The sequence below is a fragment of the Brachypodium distachyon genome, chromosome 5 (genome assembly GCF_000005505.3).
Source record: "Brachypodium distachyon strain Bd21 chromosome 5, Brachypodium_distachyon_v3.0, whole genome shotgun sequence".
NCBI lineage: Eukaryota > Viridiplantae > Streptophyta > Magnoliopsida > Poales > Poaceae > Brachypodium > Brachypodium distachyon.
The window spans coordinates 19,503,218-19,526,395 of NC_016135.3; the positions used below are offsets into that span (position 1 = coordinate 19,503,218).

Sequence of the window (23,178 nt, forward strand, 5' to 3'; positions counted from 1 at the left end):
GTCTGTGTGCTTAAATATGTCTCTCGCGGTTTTACTTGTCAGTCTTTAAACACTAAAATAATCATTATTTTTAAAATATTATTTACTTGGTGGTGGAGCCCGTCTTAGAGGCAATACATGCCACTATGCATTGCATGCTTTGGTAATAAGAATAAATGCAAATTGTGGGTTCCAGCTTAAAGACATATTGAGTAGTTGCTTCCAAAGATTGTGGATGACATTCACATTTCACCATCTACGGTTTTTTTTTTTTTTTGCGGAGACCATCTACCGTATTACTTGGTAGTGAAGCCAATCTTAAGGTAATAAAAATAGAGGCAGGCTATGGGTCTAGCCACGGTTGCCTGTAAAGATTGTGGATGTTTTACTGTGCCATTCACATTTCACCATGTATGGTGGCACGAGGCTCTGAATTATAGTGAAGTAATTTGTCCGTCCCCTCATTTGGAACCGTGGCTATTTCTTCTGAGCACCCTACAGAATTTCTGTGACATTATTACTGACTTCCAAATGAAGTCTAACCTGTCGTCCGTGAATAGACGACGAAACACCACGAATCACACCAAGAGAGCGAGTGAATGCTTTGCTTCCACACCGTTCCACCTGCTGCATGCGATGCTGGGCTGAGTGTTTAGTTTCCAGTTTCTTTCAGACGCTGGCATATGAGCATTGGCTGGGTGATGCTTGAGGCAGTGTAGCACGATGAATTATTTCGATGCAGCTTCAAGTCCAGAACGGACACGTTAAGCAACTCAAGCATTACTCATAAATAAATGGCTAATATTCAGAGCAGAATGTTGCGAGTCGTGGTCTACTGCTGGCACTGAGGACTGGAGGATGGTCCAGGAGAAAAGAAAGACACTGCAGCAGCAAACGGTAACCAGAATTCAACACACTAATCGTCATAAGTAATAATACCAATATATACCTATCAGAAAATCAACAAGACAGAATGCCTCAAATCTGGCCACGCATTCAACTGTCTCCGTGACTAACACCTGTATTTCATACAACCACTAATCAATCTGCAGTTTTGACATCAAACGATTATTCATTCATGATTCATCGGATAAGTGTTTGTCCCAGGGCTATCTTCTATGTTTGACCCTTCCTTCATCAGGGTTCTGTCAAATTCAATGTTGCAGTGGCTTCCGTGTACATTCTGAAGCTATGAGTGCAAGAGATGATAGGATCTAATATGCATAGCCAAATACAGGATGAGTCAACACTATGTCAATACCCTAAATGTAGGAGAAACTGTGTGTGCTGCCTAAACATTGACAGGAAGAGCGGTCAAGAAAGCCAGTGTGTAAGGAGAAGTAGACTTGCCGAAAGGTGTACACCATCGTGGAAGCTTCTCAAGAACCTTCTCAACCATCGGTGTGACTCTGTTCACATCTGTTCTTAGTTTTACTAAGAAAGGATAATCTTCTACTTTAGCTTCTTTAGGAGATGCGTGTGTTGCGTTGCTTGACCAGAAGAGGGTTAACTGGAATTTTGTTGGTGAGCTCTTGCCACCAGCAAACTGGACTGTATGCCATCCATCAAGCTGGCTCTTGTCACCCAGTTGAACCAAGTTCTCTGAATCCACTGAACAAAATAACAGACTTACATGTCAAATAACACAATCGAAGAATTTTGCTGGTCTATTTATTGCTATATCCAATTTATGAAATTGATACACCAATTAACTGAAATCATTTAGCAAAATCAAACACCGCATAATCATCAATCTTTGGGCTCGAGAATTTCATGGGATAGACTGATAGAGATATTGCATAAGAAATAGCCTATTAAGTAACTATAAATGTATTATAAATAACAATTATCTAGTTAAGTTAGATTCATTGTAGATTCCCAATCCCAGAAGGAAAATGTGACTATTTAGGGTTTAGTGCCACACGATTTGGAGCATGTACATGCTTTGAAGTGATTTTTCCTGTATCTATTTAGCGGTAACTCACCTTGAATAGTGAAGTCATCAATTTCCTGCTTATTGATTGCAAGCGACCAGCGTGTAGATGACTTAGTATCAACTGATACTATTGTTCTTCGGGTATCATCTGAAGCAGAATCGCTTTCAACCTGGAGCAGGGGAACTTCCGATTTGCTCCATCCGGTATTGCTCCCTTTGTAACTCCTACAGCCATACTTCATGGTAAATGTCACAAAATCAATTGTCATATTCCTTCCACAAGAAAACTCTTCGCCTCCAAGGTCCGTCAATTCCTTTGTCAACTTTCCAGGTGTATTCGAAAACAGGGAAATATAGGATGATGGTTCTGTATTTCTGTCATTCATTCTTGTAGTATCAACAACATGCACAACCTGAGCAAATCACGGAAAAATTAGCACCTGGTAGGTAGAACTGCTAGTATCAGCTTGGCTATAATGCAAATGAGGAGACATTATAACGAATCCAGATCTTCCAAAAAAAAGCAATTCCAGCCAAACAAAATTGAATATATACAGCAAAAGGATGGTGAATCATGTTACATGGACTATCGCAGAAAATGATTTGCGAATATAAGTTCATTATCCATATGAAATTTTATCTAAATATCTACAAGCTTCATAATACAAATGAGGAGAAACATTACAGCACTTCCAGCCAAACAGACATGAATATACAATAAAAGATCAGTGAATCATGTTACATGGACTGTCCCAGAAAATGTTTTGCAAATTTAAGTTTTATGAAATTTCATCTAAATACCTGCAACTTAGAGGCACATTTAACTCATTTCTTACTTGTATACCCTTGCTGAATAACCGTCATGTCTAAGAGTCTAAGAATTGCAATCCATATAAATATGAATGGGAATATGAGATAAATTCATTATGTGCAAGACTATTATATGTGGAATATGCACTCTTTAATTCTAATGCACAAAAATTAGGACGGCCTATGTTTGCAATTGGAATCATTTACTTCCAATTATTTGTTTAAAAAACAGGCTCCTGTTCACCGGATGCATAAAAAATAACTTTAGGTTGCAGGACTGTATGATTGAATAAGAGAAAAAAAATCATCTTCGGGTTACAGAGATAGCAAAATGATGAAAAATTATCTAAATCATATGACAACAGAACTGGAGTAAAAACAGTTCAAACTCATTGACTCATAATACCACGACAACAAAATTTTAATACCATGACAGCAAAATTTTAGACAAATCAAAGTAACATAACCGAACGGTATGTAAATGAAGTATAGCAGTGCTTACGTTTACAGAACGAGCAATATCCTCCGTAAATGCTGGAACAATGCCACTTGATACCATTACAAGAGCAAGACCAAAGAGTGTACACAATAGAGAAAGAAGTGTTCTTTTCGCACCTAAAGAAAACATTATCTTGGGTGTCAGTTTCATTGAGATCGCTAATGTGTAAAACAGATAGCAGATGTATGTACATCTATGAAATGTGGAGAAGTACGCAAATTTGATGCAACTACAGATGTCTCTGACTCCAGAAAATGTAAAACGGTTAAAAATAGGAGCCCTCTTGTGATCAGTGAAAAACACAGATGTGACAACCTACAATAATTCCTCAAATTAGTTTAGCGTTCAAGGGCTTTATGTTGTTGATATATCTGTTAAGTATATCATATCTCCTCTTCCTATCAGATTGGTCTTTTGGGATATCAGAGCTGAGGTCTTGGGTGCAAGTCTCAGTCCCCACATTTTCCCAATTATATTATCCATGCCCACGTCGGGCGTGAGGGGAGTTCTTGTTTTTTTTTCACATCCATGTCGGATGTGAAGGGGGTGTTAAGTATATCACCTCTTCCTATCAGATCTGTCTTTTGGGATATATGGTTGGTTGCTATATCTTAACCATATCAAGCATGGCATGGATTACCTGAGATATGGACGTATGAAAGAAGATAAACAAATGTAAAAGAGACAACTATAGCGATGCCAACAGCAACTACAACATTTCCAAGCCAGTCTGGTAGTCCACCAGGGTTCCTGCATATATTAGTGCATACATTAACTGACACTGTACTCTCTATTGACAGGATTCAAGTTAAAAAATGTTTAGAGTTCTAACTGACTCGACAAATTATAGGACACATAACACATTTCGAGGTTGCAGGTCTAGATATGTACCTATCAGCACGTACAATACTGCCAGCCATCACATCAACCATGCGAACAACCAAACCAGCAGATGACACAACTGGCGCAGCCAAAGCCAGAACCAATGTAACGACTTTAAGCTGTTTAGGTAGCCTTGCAGGAGATAGTGTTGCTTCCATAAGACCATCTGCAAAAACATCAGCCATTAATACTCAAGGTGAATATCAATATATTAACTGTTCAGAAGTCATACCAACTTACATGCAAAAGCAGGAGAAACAAGCCATATGAGTGCTATATATGACGCTCCAACTTTCAAATAGGTTCCCAGTATCAGAACTATGAGCCATTGTACAAAACCGGATTTGAAAATCCACCTCTCAGCTTCCAGGTCAACAATGTATTCAATGGTGTTACCAGTTAGACCTGGCTTTGTTTTTAAATACACTTGTTGAATGTGCCTCTTCAGGAGAATAAATCCAATATGCTGTCCAATAAATGCCCCGAGCAGTGCAGGCGAACCAAATAAGCCAATAACTAACCATGGATTTGCAACAAATGAAACAGGAAAGGGACTGATATGTGGCAGAGCAAATGCCACCACAACCGGTAAACAGATAGAAAATATCAACATTAGAATAATGCTCAAACATGATATTCCGAAGGACACAAGCCCATGGCGTCCACCCATTAGCAGTGATGTTCCCCATATAAGAAGTGACTGAAATATTATCGAGTTGTGAAACATGATTGCGAGTCGCTGTGGATAGACAATCATATACTTGCCCTGCAAAGTTATAACATACAAGTGAAAAGAGGAGACGAAACCAAGTTCAGTTGAATATAAAACCATGCTGACAAAATCCCCGTAAAACATTTCAAACTTTGTGCTATATAGTTTCAGATACCAACAAGGAAATTGTATATCCTCTAGATACCAACAACACATGCGGACACCTACTAGAATTATCTGTATATTTTCATCTGGTTATTTCTAACTTTTGTTCAAGGGCATCCAATCTTCATATTTCTGCTGGCACAGCCAAAGAACGCAAAGCATCAAAATCTCTGGAGGTCTTTCTAGGAACTAGGGATGCAAACGGGATCCCGCGAAAGTCCCGCTTCTAGTTCAATTCTCAAATCTCTTATTCAAATTTTGAACAAGATTTTGAATAGAAAATTTGAAAAATGAACTAGAAGCGGGACTTTCGCGGGATCCCATTTGCACCCCTACTAGGAACCTTAAGGTGCCAGGAGCCCAGAAAATATCCAATCCTAGATTAAAACTTAAATCTGGTGTTTAATTGACTCATGGCATGACCTAGTCACAGAACAAAAAAAAAAAACTCGACCTGCAAAGGGGTAAGCCACCCCCCAGTTGCATTAAGAAGAAGACCTTCTCACGCAGGTCGAGAAACCCCCGAACCCCTGCCCCACACCATACACAGCGGCACCGAAGCCCGTGTGAGAGCGGGACAATGGCACTCCAAAGAATTACTTCATCAAATATAGACAACTCAACCTATAATTGTGTAAAAGGCAAGATGTGACAAAATACAGTGGTCTTTTTATTAAGACAAAATACAAAGTATTTGTTTTCTTATCTTTGTGCCCCAATATACACACCCCTATCTTGACATTTTATACTTTGCTAGTGTAATTCACAAGGATTTTGCTCCAAACTTCCAAACAATACACATGTTTATTCCGTAACAGTTAAAAAATGTAGATAATATGTATTCACTCATCATTCTTCAGTCTTACTGTTGCCTGAGTTACTACATGACCCAGCAATCACTGAATGGAACATAACCTAACAGAGTATACCCGCATGATCTGGAACCTTAGCTTGAATATGAAGATTTACTGGAATGATTGGTATGATGTAACCCAGGACAAAGCTATTATGTACTTGCTTAGCTTCATGAAAAATCATAAGTTGCATGGCAAAATCATAATATATTTGATAAGAACAAAGCCTTTAGTCCCAAACAAGTTGGGGTAGGCTAGAGGTGAAACCCATAAAATCTCGCAAATATATTTGATAAGAACAAATAAAAATAATTTTATCACTATACCAGAATATCGAAAAAAATAGCTTTTTTCTGCTCTGTGCTCTCTTGCTTTGCCTGATGTGCATCTTTCATGAATTTTGGTGAGGCAGCAGCATGGAGTAGGAAAGCAAGCATATTTTCTCCAATATGCTGAAGGGATCCTGGTTTCAGAAGCTTCATTTTGTCATTCTGCGCAGAAGACAGCAATATATCATGAGTAAGAGACTAAAATGTTTACTAATTGCTTTAAAATGGATTGAATGTGGCACTAAATATTCTTTCGACCTTGTATTTACAATTTCCAATATCAACCGAAGGCAGACATATATTCTAATCTCATGGCATTGAAGTTATAATCAAACAGTATCACTAAGAAACAAATGGCCGAATAGTACAATTTATAGTTAGGCAGCTCTGACCAATGATCTACACGAAGTCGTGCAGCAATCAGCTGGATCCTCGAGGAGTAAAGTTCATGTGTGATGTTTCCAATTTGTGAACTATTTTGATAATACTTAGAATATTAGGCATCCTGACCAGTACAAATACTCCCTCTGATCCATAAAAAGTGTCACCCACTTAGTATAAAATTTGTACTAACTTAGTACAAAATGGGCGACACTTTTTATGGATCGGAGACAGTAAAAACTTAGATGAATTTTCCAATGGACAAGGCGTCCATAGCATTTTGTTCAGAAACATGTCTATTTATATACAAATACTCCCTCTACTATTAGCAACTACTCCCTCCGTTCCATAATTGTTGTCTCAAATTTGCCCAAAAATAGATGTATCTATTCCTAAAAAGCATCTAGATACATGTAATATTTCGACAAGAATTATGAAACGGAGGGAGTAATAACTAACAAGGACAATAGAATATATGCATATATCTATATATAAAGTCATCAAAGCAAACCTTTGTATGATACACGGATGTCCTATCTGTATATGCAAAGTCAAGGCCAGGAAGACCAGCTACTTCCTGATATATTTGAAAATCAGTAGCAGATTTTATTGCTCCAGAACGGAAAACATCCTGCAATTACAAAATTGGGTTATGCCATATTCGCAAGCTGCTAGAAAGACAATCTAATATTGATTCATGCTGGTTGAATAAAGTGATGTTTGCAGCCATCTTCATTGACAGACAAAAAAGAACTACAGATTGCTAAATGTTCTCCGAGCTGATTTATTATATTCGCTGGAAACATGACAAAGGTGCAACTATTTTCTATCATTAAATTGTTCCTGGATACTGGCCAAAATATAGTTTATCTATTTAGAGATTCATCGGCTAGCTAAGAATTAACTTGAATCAGGAGAATCACTACAAACTTTTACAGAAGGACTATAAATAAATGTCAACTCCACCTTCTAAGCAAACGAACCTCTCTGAAAAGTGAAAATTGTTCTTTCTAAAAACAACATAACTCGGGAATTCAAAAGAAAGCAATCTGCTACCTGTGTAGCTATCTGAGCAGATGGGTATTTGGCTACAGCAGCAAAGCTTTCCAAAGCCCATTGGTGAGTACCCTGTTATATGGAAAAATATTTTAATTAAGCCACATTGATTAAACAAAACAGATAAAAACTCTTCTGCTAAATTTGAGTACATGCAAAATAGCCAAAGAGATGAATTTTCTTTTCCTTTTCTTCCATATGCAAATCCAAGAGAATTGTAACTCATCGTCAGCTTAAAATGTTCAGAAACCTTAAACAAAATTAAAAGCAATGGCATGATATCTTTGTTACAAAACTGGAAAAGCAAGCACAATTTTGGAAAATAAGGGAAATTGCAAATTTAGAACCTGACCTGAAAAAGGGTTGATTTCCCACTTATACCCATAGCTTCCAAATCAACAGCAAAGCGTACTGAGTTTCTCCAGTGGTGCTGCACAAATATTAGTCAATTTCATTTGGGTGAAACAATAATGATCTGAGTTGCGTACCAGTTACAGCAGGAATTATGTAAAACATATGAAATAGTAACCTGAGTTATAAAACTGTGTGCTCCGTCAAGGCCCTCTTCTTCCCCTGTGTTGAATAGAAATAGGACACCACTCTTAAACCCATGAGCCCACTGAGCCACTCCCCGTGCAAGCTCTAGCATGACTCCCACACATGAACTACAATCTCCGGCACCTTCACTGAAAAAGCATACAAGCAATATTTGTTTTTTTCAAAACTGGGAGAAAAAAAGCGAAAGATGTTACAACAAGTGTCTGTACAATCATATATTTCAATAAATAATCATTTATGTATCAACAAGTTACATCCTCGTAACATTAGATGTACACTTGAACATTCTGAAAACCTGACTAAATTACTCTATAAATATATATATCCCAAATACATTGTCCACTAAAAATGCTACATCTTGAACTTGGTTACACCTAATAGTCATTACCAAGCAATATTTGGCAACTTCTGCATCTCAATATATGTCCTGCTTGCCCATCTATTTGTCTAATCTCAAATTTTCACATGCATTTATCTAGTTAACCCTCTCCAACAACCCCTTCCTCGATTGATACTAATGCGGTACTCAAGTTGGATCGTTGCAGTACATGACATTCTATACAAAATAAATATACAGATATACCAATTTGACCACTAAGTGTCAAAAGGCATACAGAAATTCTTCCTTTCCTATGGTAACAAACTAACATGTTGCTTCAGCATACTGATTTCATCTCATGATGCAAAGCAGAAGCATTACTGTCCTATATGGGAGACGATAGAGCCTTACGTTGTAGAAACTGTGTCAATATGAGAAGAGACAAGAATCAAATTTTCCTCAGCTTCTGGTAAATATTTGGGAACAATTCTGAGGATCACGTGCTTAAGGTCTGCATACAAGAGTGTTTTTCCATTGAAAAGGCCACCAGATAGACGATTTGCACCAATATCTGTGTGGAATAGCTCCAATTGAACATCAACGTCCCAATGAGCTGTCTTCTTTATTTTCTCTGCTTCTGCATAGACATACTATTGCATGGGCATGTCAAAATGGATAGTTGCAACTAAAAGGAAACATCATATAAAAAATGACAAGTCGTAACAACAATACTTCCTTGGTAAGTTCAGTGACCCACCATTCAATTTACTCCTGGATGTATAGACGTTAAAATTTGAGCTTAGTAGAAGTCATCAACCTGAATATTTTACTTAAATAGAATTCCCATAACAAGAGTACTTCTTTCAGTGTTTTGATCAAATCTAAAAAAATAAAATAATACTAATAAAATAGTACCCTGAGAGTAAGCAGCTTCAATCAACCAAATAACTGATTTTTTACGAATTAAAATATTTTCAACAGGATGGCACTAAATGCAGATTTAAATAAGCTTATTTCCTAGTAAAGAACTCTGTTCATTAAACAGGACATACAATTAACATGAACAATGCAACGGCCAACAGGTAGTTCCACCATGATAGCAAATGTCATTGACTGCCCATTCTTATGAGCGATGAAATTGTAAGAAAAACCGTTCAAGATGTAAAAGTAAGAAAGCTTGAAGGACAACCTGCACAGCAAGATCGAGGGAATCTGAACCAACTGGATGAGGACCCAGGCCTGTCAAGTACTCCACATGCTTAAGGGCGGAAGCTTCCGAGAACCCCCGTTTACCAGCCTGCTCAGCATCAAGGGGCAAAGGAAGATTTCCAAACTGGGTACGATAAACAGACCAGGATCCGTGAAGGAAGACTATCAACAATCCCAGCAACAAATATACGCTCCTGCTATGCCTGGTGTTATCTTTATTAGAATTGGTTGTTTCCTCAACGTTAGTCTCCTTGGGGTTTGACACAGGAGAACCTCGCCCTCGAGGCATTATGCTCTTCTAAATTATAGTGAAACACCTGAAAAAATGGACGGTCTAAAAAGTATTTATCCTGACAGCATCATACCAGCACAAGAAATTCTTACTGACAATAGAAAATTATAATACAATTAGTGACTACTCTGTTCCATACAATAATTATGTGTCATTAAACATTTTCTTAGTTTTAGTCCAAATCACAAGTTATGATACAATTACAGCTCATTTGGCAACCAAGAATTCATTTCATTTGATCAAATGAATGAAATCCAATTTTTGATAGGATTTCATTTGGTTGAATTTGAATTCAGGATTGAAAAATCATGTTTGTCTACCACATGGAATTGAGGAGTGAGAAACAATTTTAGAAAAATGATGGCTTTTAGAGAGGAATTAAGGCTAGTTACAGTGTGATTTCATGGAATTTGAGATTGAATTCCTGTGGCTAATTCCGTGCCAACCAAACAAGTTGTTTTTTGGAATTCAAAATGAATTCTACAATTCTATGCCCAAATGATGGGTGCCAAACGAGCTGTTATTGATTACTCTGTTATCTTTATAGAACTATTTTGAGTTCTGGCTACCAAACGAAATCTTTCCTGCAAATCAGGCCTAAATCAGAGCTGTCTTCTTTATTTCCTCTGCTTGTGCATAGACATACTATTGCATGAGCATGTCAAAATGGATAGTTGCAACTAAAAGGAAACATCATATAAAAAATGACAAGTTGTAACAACAATACCCCCTTGTAAGTTAAGATTTTACCATAACACTATCATGACGGGAGAGAAGGCTGGGAAAAAACATTAAGAAAGAGAAGGAGAACAAAATAAAGCATGAATTAGATACTCTTGGTTTTCTCAGCATTTCAATCATGCTACCAATGTAACGAATGGGTATGTAGGGGCAACTGACCCCATAGCTTTTCTAAAACACTTGAACAAATTATATTTAAAAAAAAATCCATAAATTTGCAAGAAGTTTTAATAGACTTATACCAGGAGGTTTTGGTTCTAGCACTGCGAGCTAACTTCCCACTGTTTCAGATAAGAAAATACATAATCTAATCAGCAACCAGACATAGAAAAACGTCCCAGCGTGTCACAATTTATCCTGCTAAGTTTCTGGTACGATTTCTACTGAGACACTCAGGGTCAGAATTTCAGAACAGGGATGTTTCCAAGTTCTAATAGGCTAACAGCAAACCAACAGGTCCTATCAAGTTGATTACAGCAGGAACAAGAGGTAAGATGAAGAGCGATCAAAATGGCCACAATTCATACTTGAAGCAGGAATTAGAACTCTAGAAATTTATCGATGGGAAACAGGCAGCTTCTGACAGTTTTCCTACAGGTTACCATCACAAAGAGTCAAAGACATGCAAAAACTTGGTACGTCAATCGACATTTACTGCATCCCTCTCCTGCAGGCTTTTAAGAAGCCAGTGTGGACCAGGGCAGCAGGAAATCATATGGCAGGCCACTGCGAGAATTTGCAACCTCTTGCAGGTTAAATCTTTCACAAGGACAGCAAAAGGGTCCCAGCTTGCACTTCTAACCGATGCATTTACCAGAAATCATGAGAACAGTGTGCCCTGCCAACTCGGCCTTAATAAAAAGGAACTGCCAGCTGAACAAGTACTACCAAGAACAGAACAGATTTTAGCATCATGTGATGCATTAAATAAATTAGCCAACTAATGTTGGTCACAGCTTTTTAAGTTTCAAGCAGGGGAACACTTAACCAATCTCGCGGTTACAGAGGGCATATGGATTCAGACACTTAGTTAAACCCAAAATCTCTAAAAAAAACTGTTAGCAGTAGTGTTAGTCCTTGGATAATCCTATCCTACGGGCTACGGGGTTGTCTGAGAGATTGAATTTGAAGAAGAATGCAGTTCGAACCATGAGCGCATTAATCGATTAGATTATCAGTAGCCACCGAGCAACAAACGAATCCACAACTAACTAAAACTAACTAAGAAAGAGGAAGACTCGAATTCAATTCCCTCACCCCAAAGGGAGGAAAAAATCAGAACAAAATTGACTCTAAGAACAACAACAAGCTAGGGCTACCTTACCAACCGCAGAATTCACGCCCGCAAGGATCTCCAGACTCCAGTCCACGCCAGTCTAGCGACGACGACGAGAGCAGAGTCCCTTCTGGCGTGCTTCGGCGGGGAAGCTGCTGGGGCGAGGCGTAGGACTGGAGTCTGGGAGGAGAGGATAGAAGAGGCCGTTGAGATTCCGCAGCCTCCCTACGCAACGACGGGGAGCAGCCGCCCGCGTGGCGCGGGGATCGAGATATATGAGGAGAGAAGAAGGCTGCGATCGCACGAACCCGAGAGCCGGCGTGTCCCGTGCTAGTAGCTTGTGGGGGTGCGTAGCATGGGGCTGGGGGGCATAACAGGGCCCCTTTGGCCATGGCCGGCCCGTGTCTGGTCCCGGGATGCGAAGGGGAGAGAGTTCGACGAGTCCGGGCCAAAGACGGGCCCGCCCCTGCTGAAGCGTCGGCCAGTAGAACTGTGGATCCAAGAGATTCGTCGTTTTGTTGGCTGGGCGCACAGTGTTGTCCGTCCAGAAGTTGACAGCTAACCGCTTTCACGTGATCGATCCGATCGGCGGTGGGATACGATCCCGTGTCTCTGACCATTTTGAAGCACCACGAACGAATTCATCTGTATCTCTGATTGCTTACAAGGACACCAATATATTCTTTCCAACGTCCACCTCACTAAATGTACACAGATTACTTATAGTCCCACAATCAGCCTCACTAACACGAATTACTCTGTAACCGTGTACGTTTAGTAATTATTCCCGGAGGCTGAATACTACCCGGCAGGAGATAAGGTTGTACCGTTTGCTCTCGCAAGGAACACATCGGATCCTCGCGCACCCCCGCCGCTTATCAAACCGGACTCCTCACGCCCGCTCAAATCCTCTCGCTGTCGCTGCCGAACTCCCACTCCTCCTGTCCCGTCGCCTCACGGGCCTCGCACCGCTCTATCCCCTGCCCCGCCGCCACCCGTCCCCATGCCCTCATCGCGCTCCCCCGCCCGCCTGCCCTATCCACCAGTCAGTCTGGCATGAGAAAATTAGCCTCATCCCCCATCAATGGCCAGTGCGTCTAGCCGCCGTTTCCGGCCAACTCCGCCGCCCCGCATGCCCCGCCCCACGCAACGCCGCCGCTCGCCGTCGTCGCTGCCCCGCCCCAGGCACCCTGTCCCGCCGTCGTGCGCCACGGCGACCAGGCCGCGGTCGCAGAACTCCCGCGCATCGCCCCACGCGCCCTGTCCCGCCATCGAGCGCCCAGCGCGCCGGCCGCGGTAGCCCTTCTGCGACCTCCGTCCCCCGGGCGCCACGCCGCTGCCCCACCGCTGCTCATCACGACATCACGCCGACGCCGCGTTAGACGTTAGTGCTTAAATCTCAGATGAATTGTTCCATTGCGTTGTGTCCGTGTAGGTCTTTTCCAGCCCAAGGAGTTTACATTGACGCAACAATAATAGCGTAAGAAGGATGATTAGCAAGCTCCTTTCTCTATCTTGCATGCTGCATAAGTTAGGAAGTACTAGCTTTTTGGGTTGTTCGTTAGGTATTTACATGCTTTTTACTGGGAGAAGACTTTGTGCAATTTTAAAAAATTTAGAGCATCAGTATTTGACATCCATCATGCACTTGTCAATACAAGCAGTGCAAATAAAATGGACCTGACTCTCCCATTATTTCTTCTACAAATCAGGAGTGCTTTTTTTCTAAGGCGGATCATGAAGTTGTTACTAACTATGAAGCTAATATTCTGAATTTGATGCAGTCGGATGTCGGATTGCTTCATAGATTGCTGTTAACTAAATGCTCTAATGTGTATTTGTGTACTTACCTGCTAAATATTTCTGTTGTTCTGTTTTGGAGGAAAAGGAAAAATGGAAATATTTGATATAATGGAGTAACAGACGATTGTTGATGACTAGGTACATGCAAATTATTTTCACCTGTTATCAAGTAGGGAAACCAAAGTGTGCAGCTCTGGGAACAACCAGTTAGTTCTAGGGCTCTAAATATGCCATTTTGTTTTCCTGTAGCAATTAAGTACTACATCTATAAGGGGGATACAACTGATCAAAGATCACTCATGGCCTCTCTTCTTATCAGGGGAGATGATAAGATGTTTGTACTAAAAAGTGTACTAGATTTGTGGTTGTGACCTTCGTGTTCGATTTGTGCCCAAGTCCACTAATCCAAATATACATTGATTCCATAGTTATAATATAGACAGAGAGGGAGAAAGTATAAAGAGAAAAGGTGACTTACTAACGGCTGTATATTTATTTGTATTTTTTTGCGAGACATTTGTATTTTATGATGCAGAAAATTAAGCATGAGTTGATACATATGCTCTACGAGTTATGGGCTTAGGGCTTTGTGTCAGTACCCCAAAATTAACTCTGCGGATCTTAAATGCAAAAGTTATAAGTGATTATGGATAATTCTGTACTATAGACAGGAGCTATAAGTCCCTATCTGTTTACTACAAATGAATTGTGGTCTGTATTTTAAATACATAGATGAACCAATGTCTGTAAAAAGCTTTCAGATATTCTTAAATAAGGAGTAGAAACTTATGACTCAATGTACATCCTCCACATTCTTACATTGGCATACATTGTTTGGTACTGTGCATTCTTTCTCAGTTGTTCAGTTAGCTTGAACTACATAAATCCTTGGCTCTGTGCTGCTGCTGCTGCTACTGTTACCATGCACTGGAGATGACGAAAATATGGGAAGACAACCCAAAATACCTGTTGTCTCTTCGAAGGAAAAGATCAAAGAGAGGGAAAAAAGAGAACGAATATATATCTTATTTCCCACAAATTTTCTGATCTGAGGTTAAATCATAGTATAGATGTCCATTAGAAGAGTTTCTTTATGGCCGTGACCAAGCATGCATATTCTTTTAGCTTAGACATATAAATTATCGATGTTGCTGGTCTTTCTCATGTATGGGGTTGTATATCTGCAAGCAAGGGGATGGCTGACCATTTCTGCTGTGTTGCAGTTGCAGCAGTCCGTTCTTGTGATGGAACTATCTCTGATGATGATTCAACACCGCTTGTTGTTGTCATACTTGGATGAATATCTCTGACAGTTGGAATTTGTTTTCATGTTTGGCTTCAGTTATGAGAAGGAGAAAGATAAGTGTTACTATTATACATGGATTGGCAAGAATGGCAAGTAATCATGGCTACTACTTACAAAGTTACAAACCATATTTTGGTGTTGGTCTGGGACCTTTATCGGTAGCTTTGCACTTCTAAATGAAACTTGGATGGATTTTGTCTGCAGGCCATATTAAAACGGCTTGTTGACTGAGCCACCAATTATTTATTGGGCTTATGAAATGTCAGTTAAAATTATATTACAAGCGTCATAAGAGTATGATGGAACAATACAAACTAAAGTTGAGGATAGCACATCCTGAAAGAGTTGATGTTGAACTGGGTTTTAGGTGACAACAGGTGATTATTTTGAGCTATAACTCTTTTTTATTTTTGAGCTAACTGTAAATATTGATGTATTTTGTAATGGAATCTCATTGGTGTTACATGCCTCAACACACATAAAAGGCTTCTCCAACTATCTCTTATTACTCTCCATATGTTGCTCGGTAATATGGAAATGAAAATTATACAGCTTAAAGCTACTACAAGGAAGACCATCGAGTTGGTGGCTTTCTAACAAAATATGTTTCTAACCGACATGAAAATATATATCAATACTAATACTGACATTTAGATCCAATGAATTTAAGGCGAATGACCAGCTTGGCCAGTGGTTAGTCCACCGTGCGTTGCACGGGCACACTAACTAGTCTGATGGAAAGACATAACGAGTTTAGGTTTCCTTTGATTCAATTATATTTCCTCCATCCAACAAAAAAATAATTCAAGTTTGTTGTCAAAATTTGAATGTATCTGACTTAGTGTATAGATACATTCAAATTTAGTTAAAGTTGAGACATTCTTTGTTGGACGGAGGGAGTATGAATTTTGAAGTTTTGAAATCTTTAGAAAAATTTCGATGTTGGTCGTTTGATTCGTATGATCAAATCCTACGGGAATTTTCCTTAATGATTTATTTGTACTACATTTCATAAGAAAATTTACATCCACTCTAACCTCTTGAAAGAAATTTTTGGTCCAATCAAACAAACTGAATCTTATATGGCTCTAGTGGACTTGACGTCGTAATCCTACATTTTTCCAATTTCTTTTAGTTTTCCAATCATACGAATCAAAAAGGCCCCGAAGGAAATCAGTGCTGTCAAGAAAAGTTTTTAGGGATATCTTTTTGCGCAGAAAAGTTTAAGGATATCTCAGTATATCCCTTCGCTGCCCGGACCTTTGCCGGCGGCGTTCACCGCACGGGGCGCGCACGCTGCTGCCTGCTTGTTCACCTCGGCGGCCTCCCACTTGACCTCCGCCGCCTTGTCCATCTGTCCCTGCAAGGCGGCGGTAACTTACATGCCAGCATGCGGCATGCCCCCATTGCCGTGGATAAGCTGGTCGTGTTCGTGGGCGTCCGCGATTAGACCGGTTGCACGCCGCGGACGCCCGTGCCCGTTTACAGGCCTAATTTAGACGGAGACGAGATGGAGACGACGAGGCAGCGAGAGGGTCAACAGAGCACGAAAAGGAATAACCAGCAGGCCTTTGGGGGCGGCGAGCTTGCGGTGGCCCTGAGCAAACTGAGACAGAGAGAGGACAGGGGGGTCGCCGTGGTTTTATTTTCTTCTCAGTTGCCGTGGACGGATGAGGTTGACGAGAAGGTACGGTGGAGAAGCGGTGCTACTTGTTGCCGTGGTAGATGAAGTTGAAGGTACGGCGGAATAGTACGCTAGTACAGCACGAGCGAAAAAAAATCTAAACAATAATTAAGCAACAATGACGTGTATTTAGGGTGACTTAATTGTGAGGCAGAATGCATGGAACGGTGACAATTCTAGGACATGTACAACGGCTGCAAAGATTGGCTTTTCTCATGTGCTCCACGAGGAGACAATAAAAATGTTATACTAGAATAGATTATTTTCTAGTGTCATATTATGTAATTAATTAATGTTTGAATGAATAAAATTAAGTAAATAAACCTAAAAAAATGTGAAAAAAATTGTTATATCTTGTCTTATTTTTGTTGTAAAGAGATTATCTTAGTTAAGAGAAGGGTACCACTCCAGTCCAAAACCGATTACTAGTTTCTTTTTTAACAACAAAACCGATTAGCTCATAGTATCATGTGAGTGACAAGTGATCCCTGTTTTCAGTATCCACCCCAGCTATTCACCATTCCTACGTTAAGAGATGACTTCAGTTTCAGTCGTACCTATTCTATCTCATCCTCCCAAGCAAACACATAATGGAACCATCTCGTTCTCTTCCATTCCTTCAACCAATACCATCATGAGTAGGGGTGAACCGAAACCGAAAACCAAATTCAAATTAACCAAAACCGAAACCGAATTAGCCGAAACGAATTAACCGTTTCCGGTTTTGGTTGCTAAGTGCAATTAACCGAATTGATGATAAATAGTCTAAAACCTATGTCGTTATGCACTCGTATCTATTATATATTGTGTATAAGTGCTTTTGAACTTTGATGCAACTTAAATCCCGCACGCTTCAATTATGTCAAAGTATATCTATTTAAGACTTTTAGTCATATATGTGTTGCAAATTCTACTAAATTCATGATTTGATGTTGTCTATTTTACTGTCAGTTCACAAGTTCGGTTATATCGGTTTAAACCGAAACCGAACCCAAGTTTTAGGTAACCAAATTGTCGGTTAGCTAAAAAACCGACAATATTTCCGTTGATATTTCTCATTAACCGAATTACTAAAAAACCGAAAAAATCGAACCAAATTCTCGGTTAAAACCGACACATCAATGTCACGGTGAACCAGAATCGGCAAAGCCAAATGCCCAAAGTCACACTACGCCGGCGCAAGAGCGACAGATGATAGGCGACTAGGCGCCAGGTGGTCGTCCGATCGAGACTACTGGCAATAAAATAGGAACCCAAGAGCAACATTTTTGTGATATGAAAACAAGAATTTAACCACCACAAACTTCAAGCCCAGTTCATACAATAGAATGCGGCAAAGCACGTCAAACGCACATGTAAAGAAAAGTGAGTTAACATGGTGGGTCCGGACACCTCGCCGCTGTTGACATTGCTGTTGCTACCACTAAATGCATACACAGCAGCAGAGTGGAGGAAGCCAGTATCTAAAGGTCCTTGCACCTCTAGGTTTCACAGAGTAATAGGGTACGATGGCTGGCATTGAAGATGCAACTTCCTGTTTACAGATCTCGTACAGGTCAGAAACTTTTACAGATCAGCACAGGTACTGTGGTCTACCAATCAAGCTGCTAGAACCGGCCCCAGAACCAGCAGGTTTTACTTCTACCTTGCTCCATTCTTCTTTCTCACGAGGTCAGCTCGACGCCTAGCCTCTCTCTCCGCTGTCTGAACATAAAATTCAGCTCCGAGCATGGCATTTATCTCGACATTTGATGATAGGCTTGCTTCAGCGGTCTGAATTATCAGTTCAATGGTAAGAATGAATCCTAGGGCCGAAAGCACACGCACAGCATTGGCAAGCCGACAAATGTGTTTTCTAGTTTCTATTGAGGTAAAAGTGTCCACTTCGTCACTCAACTTGTGTTGATCTTCCTTCAGTTCAGTATTTTCACGCACCAGAACATGCTGCCCAACCCAAATGAACCCATTGCAACCAAGAATCAAGTCGACATCATATTGCTCAAGGTGATGGAAGTGCTGCTTCCGCCGTTTTACCAAATATGCAGGCACTGTGAGCAATTGACCCCTCTGAAGCTGCATAAAAAAAATCCATAACAATTCAATAAACATATTCATATTGTCTCCAGAAGCAATGTAAGATCTGACAAGGTAATATTGTAACTCCACTCCAGCAGTCAAATACAAATCATCAACCTACCTAAGCCATCATAACCATTCAAACAATATGAGGTATCAGGACTTAACACATCGTCTTTTGTGTTCGTGGGGTTGTGCGCCTTTATTCTAGGCGCTCTCTTGTAAATATACTCTCTCTCTCTCTCTCTCTTAATGAACCGCAGTGCTCCTGCCTTTTTCCGTAAAAAAAAAGAGTTGTTGTGGCATCTACCTTTCCATACTTTTGACTCCTTGCTTGTAGGTGAAGAGATCCATCATGTTGGAAACCACGAACTTCAGCCTGATAATTGATTTCATGTTAAGTAGCAGCATTAGATTTAAACAGTACTCCAGCATAAAAATTACAAAGGGTGCCAAACTATAAAAAGTTGGTTATATTCTTTGGGAACTTATTGTCGAGCGCTTGTAAAAAAGTACGGTGAAGTCTATAAACATGTACAATTTCCGGTCTTAGTTGTTTTCAAGTTCTGTTAGGACTTTGTTGCAGGCTGCATGTTGTACCAGGTCAGGTTTCGTTTAGAAAGTAAAAAAAGAAGGAAACAACAGGTGGCACAAAATTTTGCGGATTCTGTGCTCTCTTATTAGGTTTTGCTTTTTCCAAGCTTGGCAGTGCTGTCGATCCCCAGGGCTCCATATTCTTGCACCTAACAAGGGCCAGACTTGGCATCCTCTTCCATTGACATGATTTCCCATCTCCTATATTTGGTGTGCATAGTTTCTATTTTTCCATCGCAAACTTCTAGTCCATGCATGCACTTCTGTAGTTGCCCCATCTATTTTCTACCGCCCATTCCAATCTGCTAATACTTCTATTTCCCATCTATTAGTTCTTCCATACCTAGGCATACCGGTTCCTACTACTTAGTCCACAACTAACTATGTCTGTCCACTCTGTTGCAAGATTTCTTCTCTCTTCTAGTTCTAGCTGAACCCATCTGCTAATTACTTCTTTTTGCACAAGCAAAAAAATCAGGGCATCCTATCCTAGCATATAAAAAAATGAGATGTACAAATTTTGAATTATAAAAGGAACAATCATTGATTGGCTGGTGTAGTGGAAGTAGTAGTAGTAGTGAGGACGATGGCTCAAGCTAACATCAACCATATGATAGCAAACAAAAGCAGAAGATAATAATCTGGGAATAATAAAAGCATTTGCATTGGCACTTAACAGGTCCAGAGAAAAATGCCAAGCTGAACTGCTTATAGCATTGTTCATGCATATATTTTCTGCTCGCAGAATAGATATATAAGCAACTAACATAGAGCCATTCATAGTGAAGAGAGGAGGAGTGCGCACTTACACAGACAACGTCATTTTCTTCAAATATACTCCGCATATTAAGCTCATCAACAGCAGTTCTCCTTCTCTAATATAGGGGGTGGGAAAAAGTTCAATAGCAAGAAGAATAACGACTGGAAGCTGTACCGTAGTACTGATGATACAACAACAAGCTGCCATTTTAACATAACATCCCAATTACGCTTCAAGAAAGGAACTGAAGTATATATAGAGTTTCCAGAAGAAAAAAAATCTTCCTTAAAAAAAATAGTTTCCAGAAAAACTACTTTCCAGCAAACAAGGAAACTGAATACTTCTTGGTTGTTACAGTGCTCTATATATCTACAAGGGAGACACTATGGTACAAGCTTAATGTTAGGTCAGCTCAAAAGGGTACTTTGAGTTTGAAGCACATTAAATTATCCATCGATACAGTGCATGACATTATTTATCTTGCAGATTGTATTGAAAGTATATCCCTGTGTTCAGCTGCCCACTATCCAATAAATTTTGGGTATTATAGGGTAATGGCGCAGAACTGCATACCTGGATTCCATCAGGCAAATTCATAGAAGAAAGCATTAAAACAGCATCTTGGGTAAAGTTTATCTCCAACCTCCAGCGTTTAGGAGCAATCTTGAGAAAAAAAAATCAAAATAGTAATTGATATTGGTAAGAAATAGAATATGGTGCTTGCAAGGATGCTAAACAAGCAGATTGTGAATCAAACTTTGATGGCATAACTATAATGACAGATTTACCCACACCATTCTATTCAGATGTACATGTACCAAAATGTAAACAGCATGAGCCATGATACCCATACAAGATAATTGGGGCTACTAAACTATCAAAAATAGGGAAAACTGATTGCCCAATCCATGTATTAAACACATTGTCGTGTCAGCAATTTTTAACAACATTCAACATTGCTAGCAATTTAAAACTAAAGCTTTAAGCCAAAATGTAGAGCATCTTCCTGGACTGAAATCCATGACATAATTTATCACATTAAGGTATGCAGTGCATTCCTAACAGAAACCATGCTAAACAAAATGAGAGAATGTTGGAAGAGTGACCTAAAGTGCACATACCTCAATGACACGGCCAACAATGATGTCGCCAACCTCCGGTTTATACCTGAAAAGCTCCAAAAGAACAAAATGAGCTAACCTAGAATCCCTTCCATAAGCCTAAGTGTTAACTTCATTTGCAACATATCATTTGCAGAGCAGAATCACATGACCCCAATCCAACTATAGTAAAACAAGGATTATATTTACCATCTGACAGGTCAACCACTCAAATTGAGACACCAATTACCAATAGATAATCAAACAAACAAATGGTACCCTCAGAATAGCAGAATCTGTTACAAACGCATAATCACCCCTCCTCTAGTCCAACATGCCGTAACATTTCAGTGTGAAACTACAGTACCTCACACTGAGAACTACACCTGCATCGACCCAAACCCAAAACCAAATCCGCTAATACATTCATACATACACCGTCAAACTCAGCCCGATAGAACTCAGCATTGCCATAATTATCCAGCATGAAAAGAATAAGAAAAAGACATCTGGAATTTGGTACAGCAGCGAATAGGAGGAAGGCACGGAGAGAATACCTCGCCGGAGCGTCCGCACATAGACAAGCTTGTTGACCCGCTCCACGACGCCGCACAGTGTCGCCACCACCTCCCCATCGTGATCCGCCGCACCATGCCCTCTGCACACGGAACACACACACGCACCCAAAAATCCTAATCGGTCCATCACCAAGCACGAGTGGAGAAACAGATAAAATCATAAAAGAGGGAAATAGACGGGGAAGTGTGGGGTTTACTTGAGAATATTGTCCTCTTGGTTGACGGGGATGCTGTCCGCGACAGTGACGGAGGCGGCAGATGCGGCGGCGGGGGCGAGGGTCTGCAGTTCGTGGAGCGCAGCCTCGAGGCGGACCCTCTGGGTCTGGTTCAGCGGGAAGTGGAGGTCTCTCATGGCCCGGGAAGAATAGAGGAGGAGGAAGCGTCGGGGAAAACAGTAGTTCGGCGACCTTGTACAGAACGTAGTCGGGCTGGGACGAGGTTGGGCGGTGAGCTTCGCAGCGGGATGCAAAGAGGAGTTCGGCGGCGGGGTGGGGCCGGCGGCGGGAGAGCAAGGCTCCTGAGAGGGTTAGGCCCATTTTAAGTCGACCCTGCAGCACTACAGCAGGCCAGTATCCCTGTAGTTAGTTTGGGCTTTCAACCACAGACACCCTGGACGGGACGGACTGGATTTAGGCTAGGCCCAGTTTCTTGTTGTACCAGGCCTAGTCTCTGGCTGTTTCCATGACGTCTGACTGAGAGTGCTTTTTTCGATTAAAAAAAAGACTGAGAGTACTTTCGCTCTAAAAAAAATACTCCCATAACAGCAAGAATAATAGTGGGTTATAAGTTGGCTACAAGAATTAAAATATTATTTTGATGCTTAGTTGGAGGAAAGAGAAGAGGAGAGAGAAGAGAGGTGGGCTGTTAAGGGCATCTCCAATAGGAGGTACTAAACAGGTACTAGTCCTACGTGGCGGAGTGGCGGAGAGATGAAAAAAAACGTTAGTACTAGTTACTTGCAGAAGTAACAGCTTATGCACGGGTACCAAGAATGAAAAAAGAATGACATGTGGGTCCATTAGAAAAAAGAAGTGAATAAACAAAAGAAAGATGAGAGAGAAGAAAATTAGTAACGGCTTGCCATTTTAGGGCATCTCCAATGAAGGGTACTTAGCAGGTACTAGTAATCCCTCTCTTACTTTATGGCTGAGGTGGAGCAAAAAAGTGAAATAATGATAAGCTGCAGAACTAACAACATTGGCTATAGGACCAAGAATAAGAAAAGCTAGTTTAATAGAGATAAAAGTGTGTCATGTGGGTCCAAACTGAAAAAGTTGCT

At 40.4% G+C, this 23,178-nt stretch overlaps 2 protein-coding genes across 8 annotated transcripts; both read right to left on the reverse strand.

The window, feature by feature from the left end:
- Positions 1-964: 964 nt before the first annotated feature.
- On the reverse strand, positions 965-12,400 carry LOC100846875 (endoplasmic reticulum metallopeptidase 1). 4 transcript variants are annotated; one of them, XM_010241840.3, is made up of 14 exons: positions 12,047-12,400; positions 9,670-10,006; positions 8,892-9,130; positions 8,133-8,289; positions 7,956-8,033; positions 7,604-7,675; positions 7,059-7,178; positions 6,164-6,328; positions 4,347-4,872; positions 4,116-4,272; positions 3,865-3,974; positions 3,228-3,340; positions 1,965-2,328; positions 965-1,590 (listed from the first exon to the last, which is right to left on the reverse strand). In XM_010241840.3, exons 2-14 carry the CDS (start codon positions 9,976-9,978, stop codon positions 1,271-1,273), a joined length of 2,730 nt encoding a protein of 909 aa, XP_010240142.1. In that variant the 5' UTR covers positions 9,979-10,006; positions 12,047-12,400; the 3' UTR covers positions 965-1,270. The 4 variants fall into 4 exon arrangements, with proteins under 4 accessions (XP_010240142.1, XP_014751510.1, XP_003580148.1 ...); XM_014896024.2 differs by having other exon boundaries at positions 9,670-10,023; positions 12,042-12,400; XM_003580100.4 differs by having other exon boundaries at positions 12,042-12,399.
- Positions 12,401-18,062: 5,662 nt separating this feature from the next.
- On the reverse strand, positions 18,063-22,471 carry LOC100821067 (exosome complex component RRP4 homolog). 4 transcript variants are annotated; one of them, XM_024456415.1, is made up of 7 exons: positions 22,097-22,471; positions 21,879-21,979; positions 21,343-21,388; positions 20,795-20,884; positions 20,271-20,336; positions 19,178-19,246; positions 18,063-18,864 (listed from the first exon to the last, which is right to left on the reverse strand). In XM_024456415.1, exons 1-7 carry the CDS (start codon positions 22,433-22,435, stop codon positions 18,433-18,435), a joined length of 1,143 nt encoding a protein of 380 aa, XP_024312183.1. In that variant the 5' UTR covers positions 22,436-22,471; the 3' UTR covers positions 18,063-18,432. The 4 variants fall into 4 exon arrangements, with proteins under 4 accessions (XP_024312183.1, XP_003580149.1, XP_024312185.1 ...); XM_003580101.4 differs by having other exon boundaries at positions 21,343-21,396; positions 21,868-21,979; positions 22,097-22,391; XM_024456417.1 differs by having other exon boundaries at positions 21,879-22,013; positions 22,097-22,391.
- Between the last annotated feature and the right edge of the window lie 707 nt (positions 22,472-23,178).

Excerpts from the sequence above, each read along its gene's own strand:
- LOC100846875 (XM_010241840.3), bottom strand. The coding sequence starts at position 9,978 with ATGCCTCGAGGGCGAGGTTCTCCTGTGTCAAACCCCAAGGAGACTAAC. Across the intron at positions 4,873-6,163 it reads CTATTTTTTTCGATATTCTG|GGCAAGTATATGATTGTCTA; the intron begins GTATAGTGATAA and ends ATAACTTTGCAG. Across the intron at positions 4,273-4,346 it reads TGTTTCTCCTGCTTTTGCAT|ATGGTCTTATGGAAGCAACA; the intron begins GTAAGTTGGTAT and ends ATGTTTTTGCAG.
- LOC100821067 (XM_024456415.1), bottom strand. The coding sequence starts at position 22,435 with ATGGGCCTAACCCTCTCAGGAGCCTTGCTCTCCCGCCGCCGGCCCCAC. Across the intron at positions 21,389-21,878 it reads TGTGCGGACGCTCCGGCGAG|GTATAAACCGGAGGTTGGCG; the intron begins GTATTCTCTCCG and ends GGAGCTTTTCAG. Across the intron at positions 18,865-19,177 it reads GGAGTCAAAAGTATGGAAAG|CTTCAGAGGGGTCAATTGCT; the intron begins GTAGATGCCACA and ends TTTTTTATGCAG.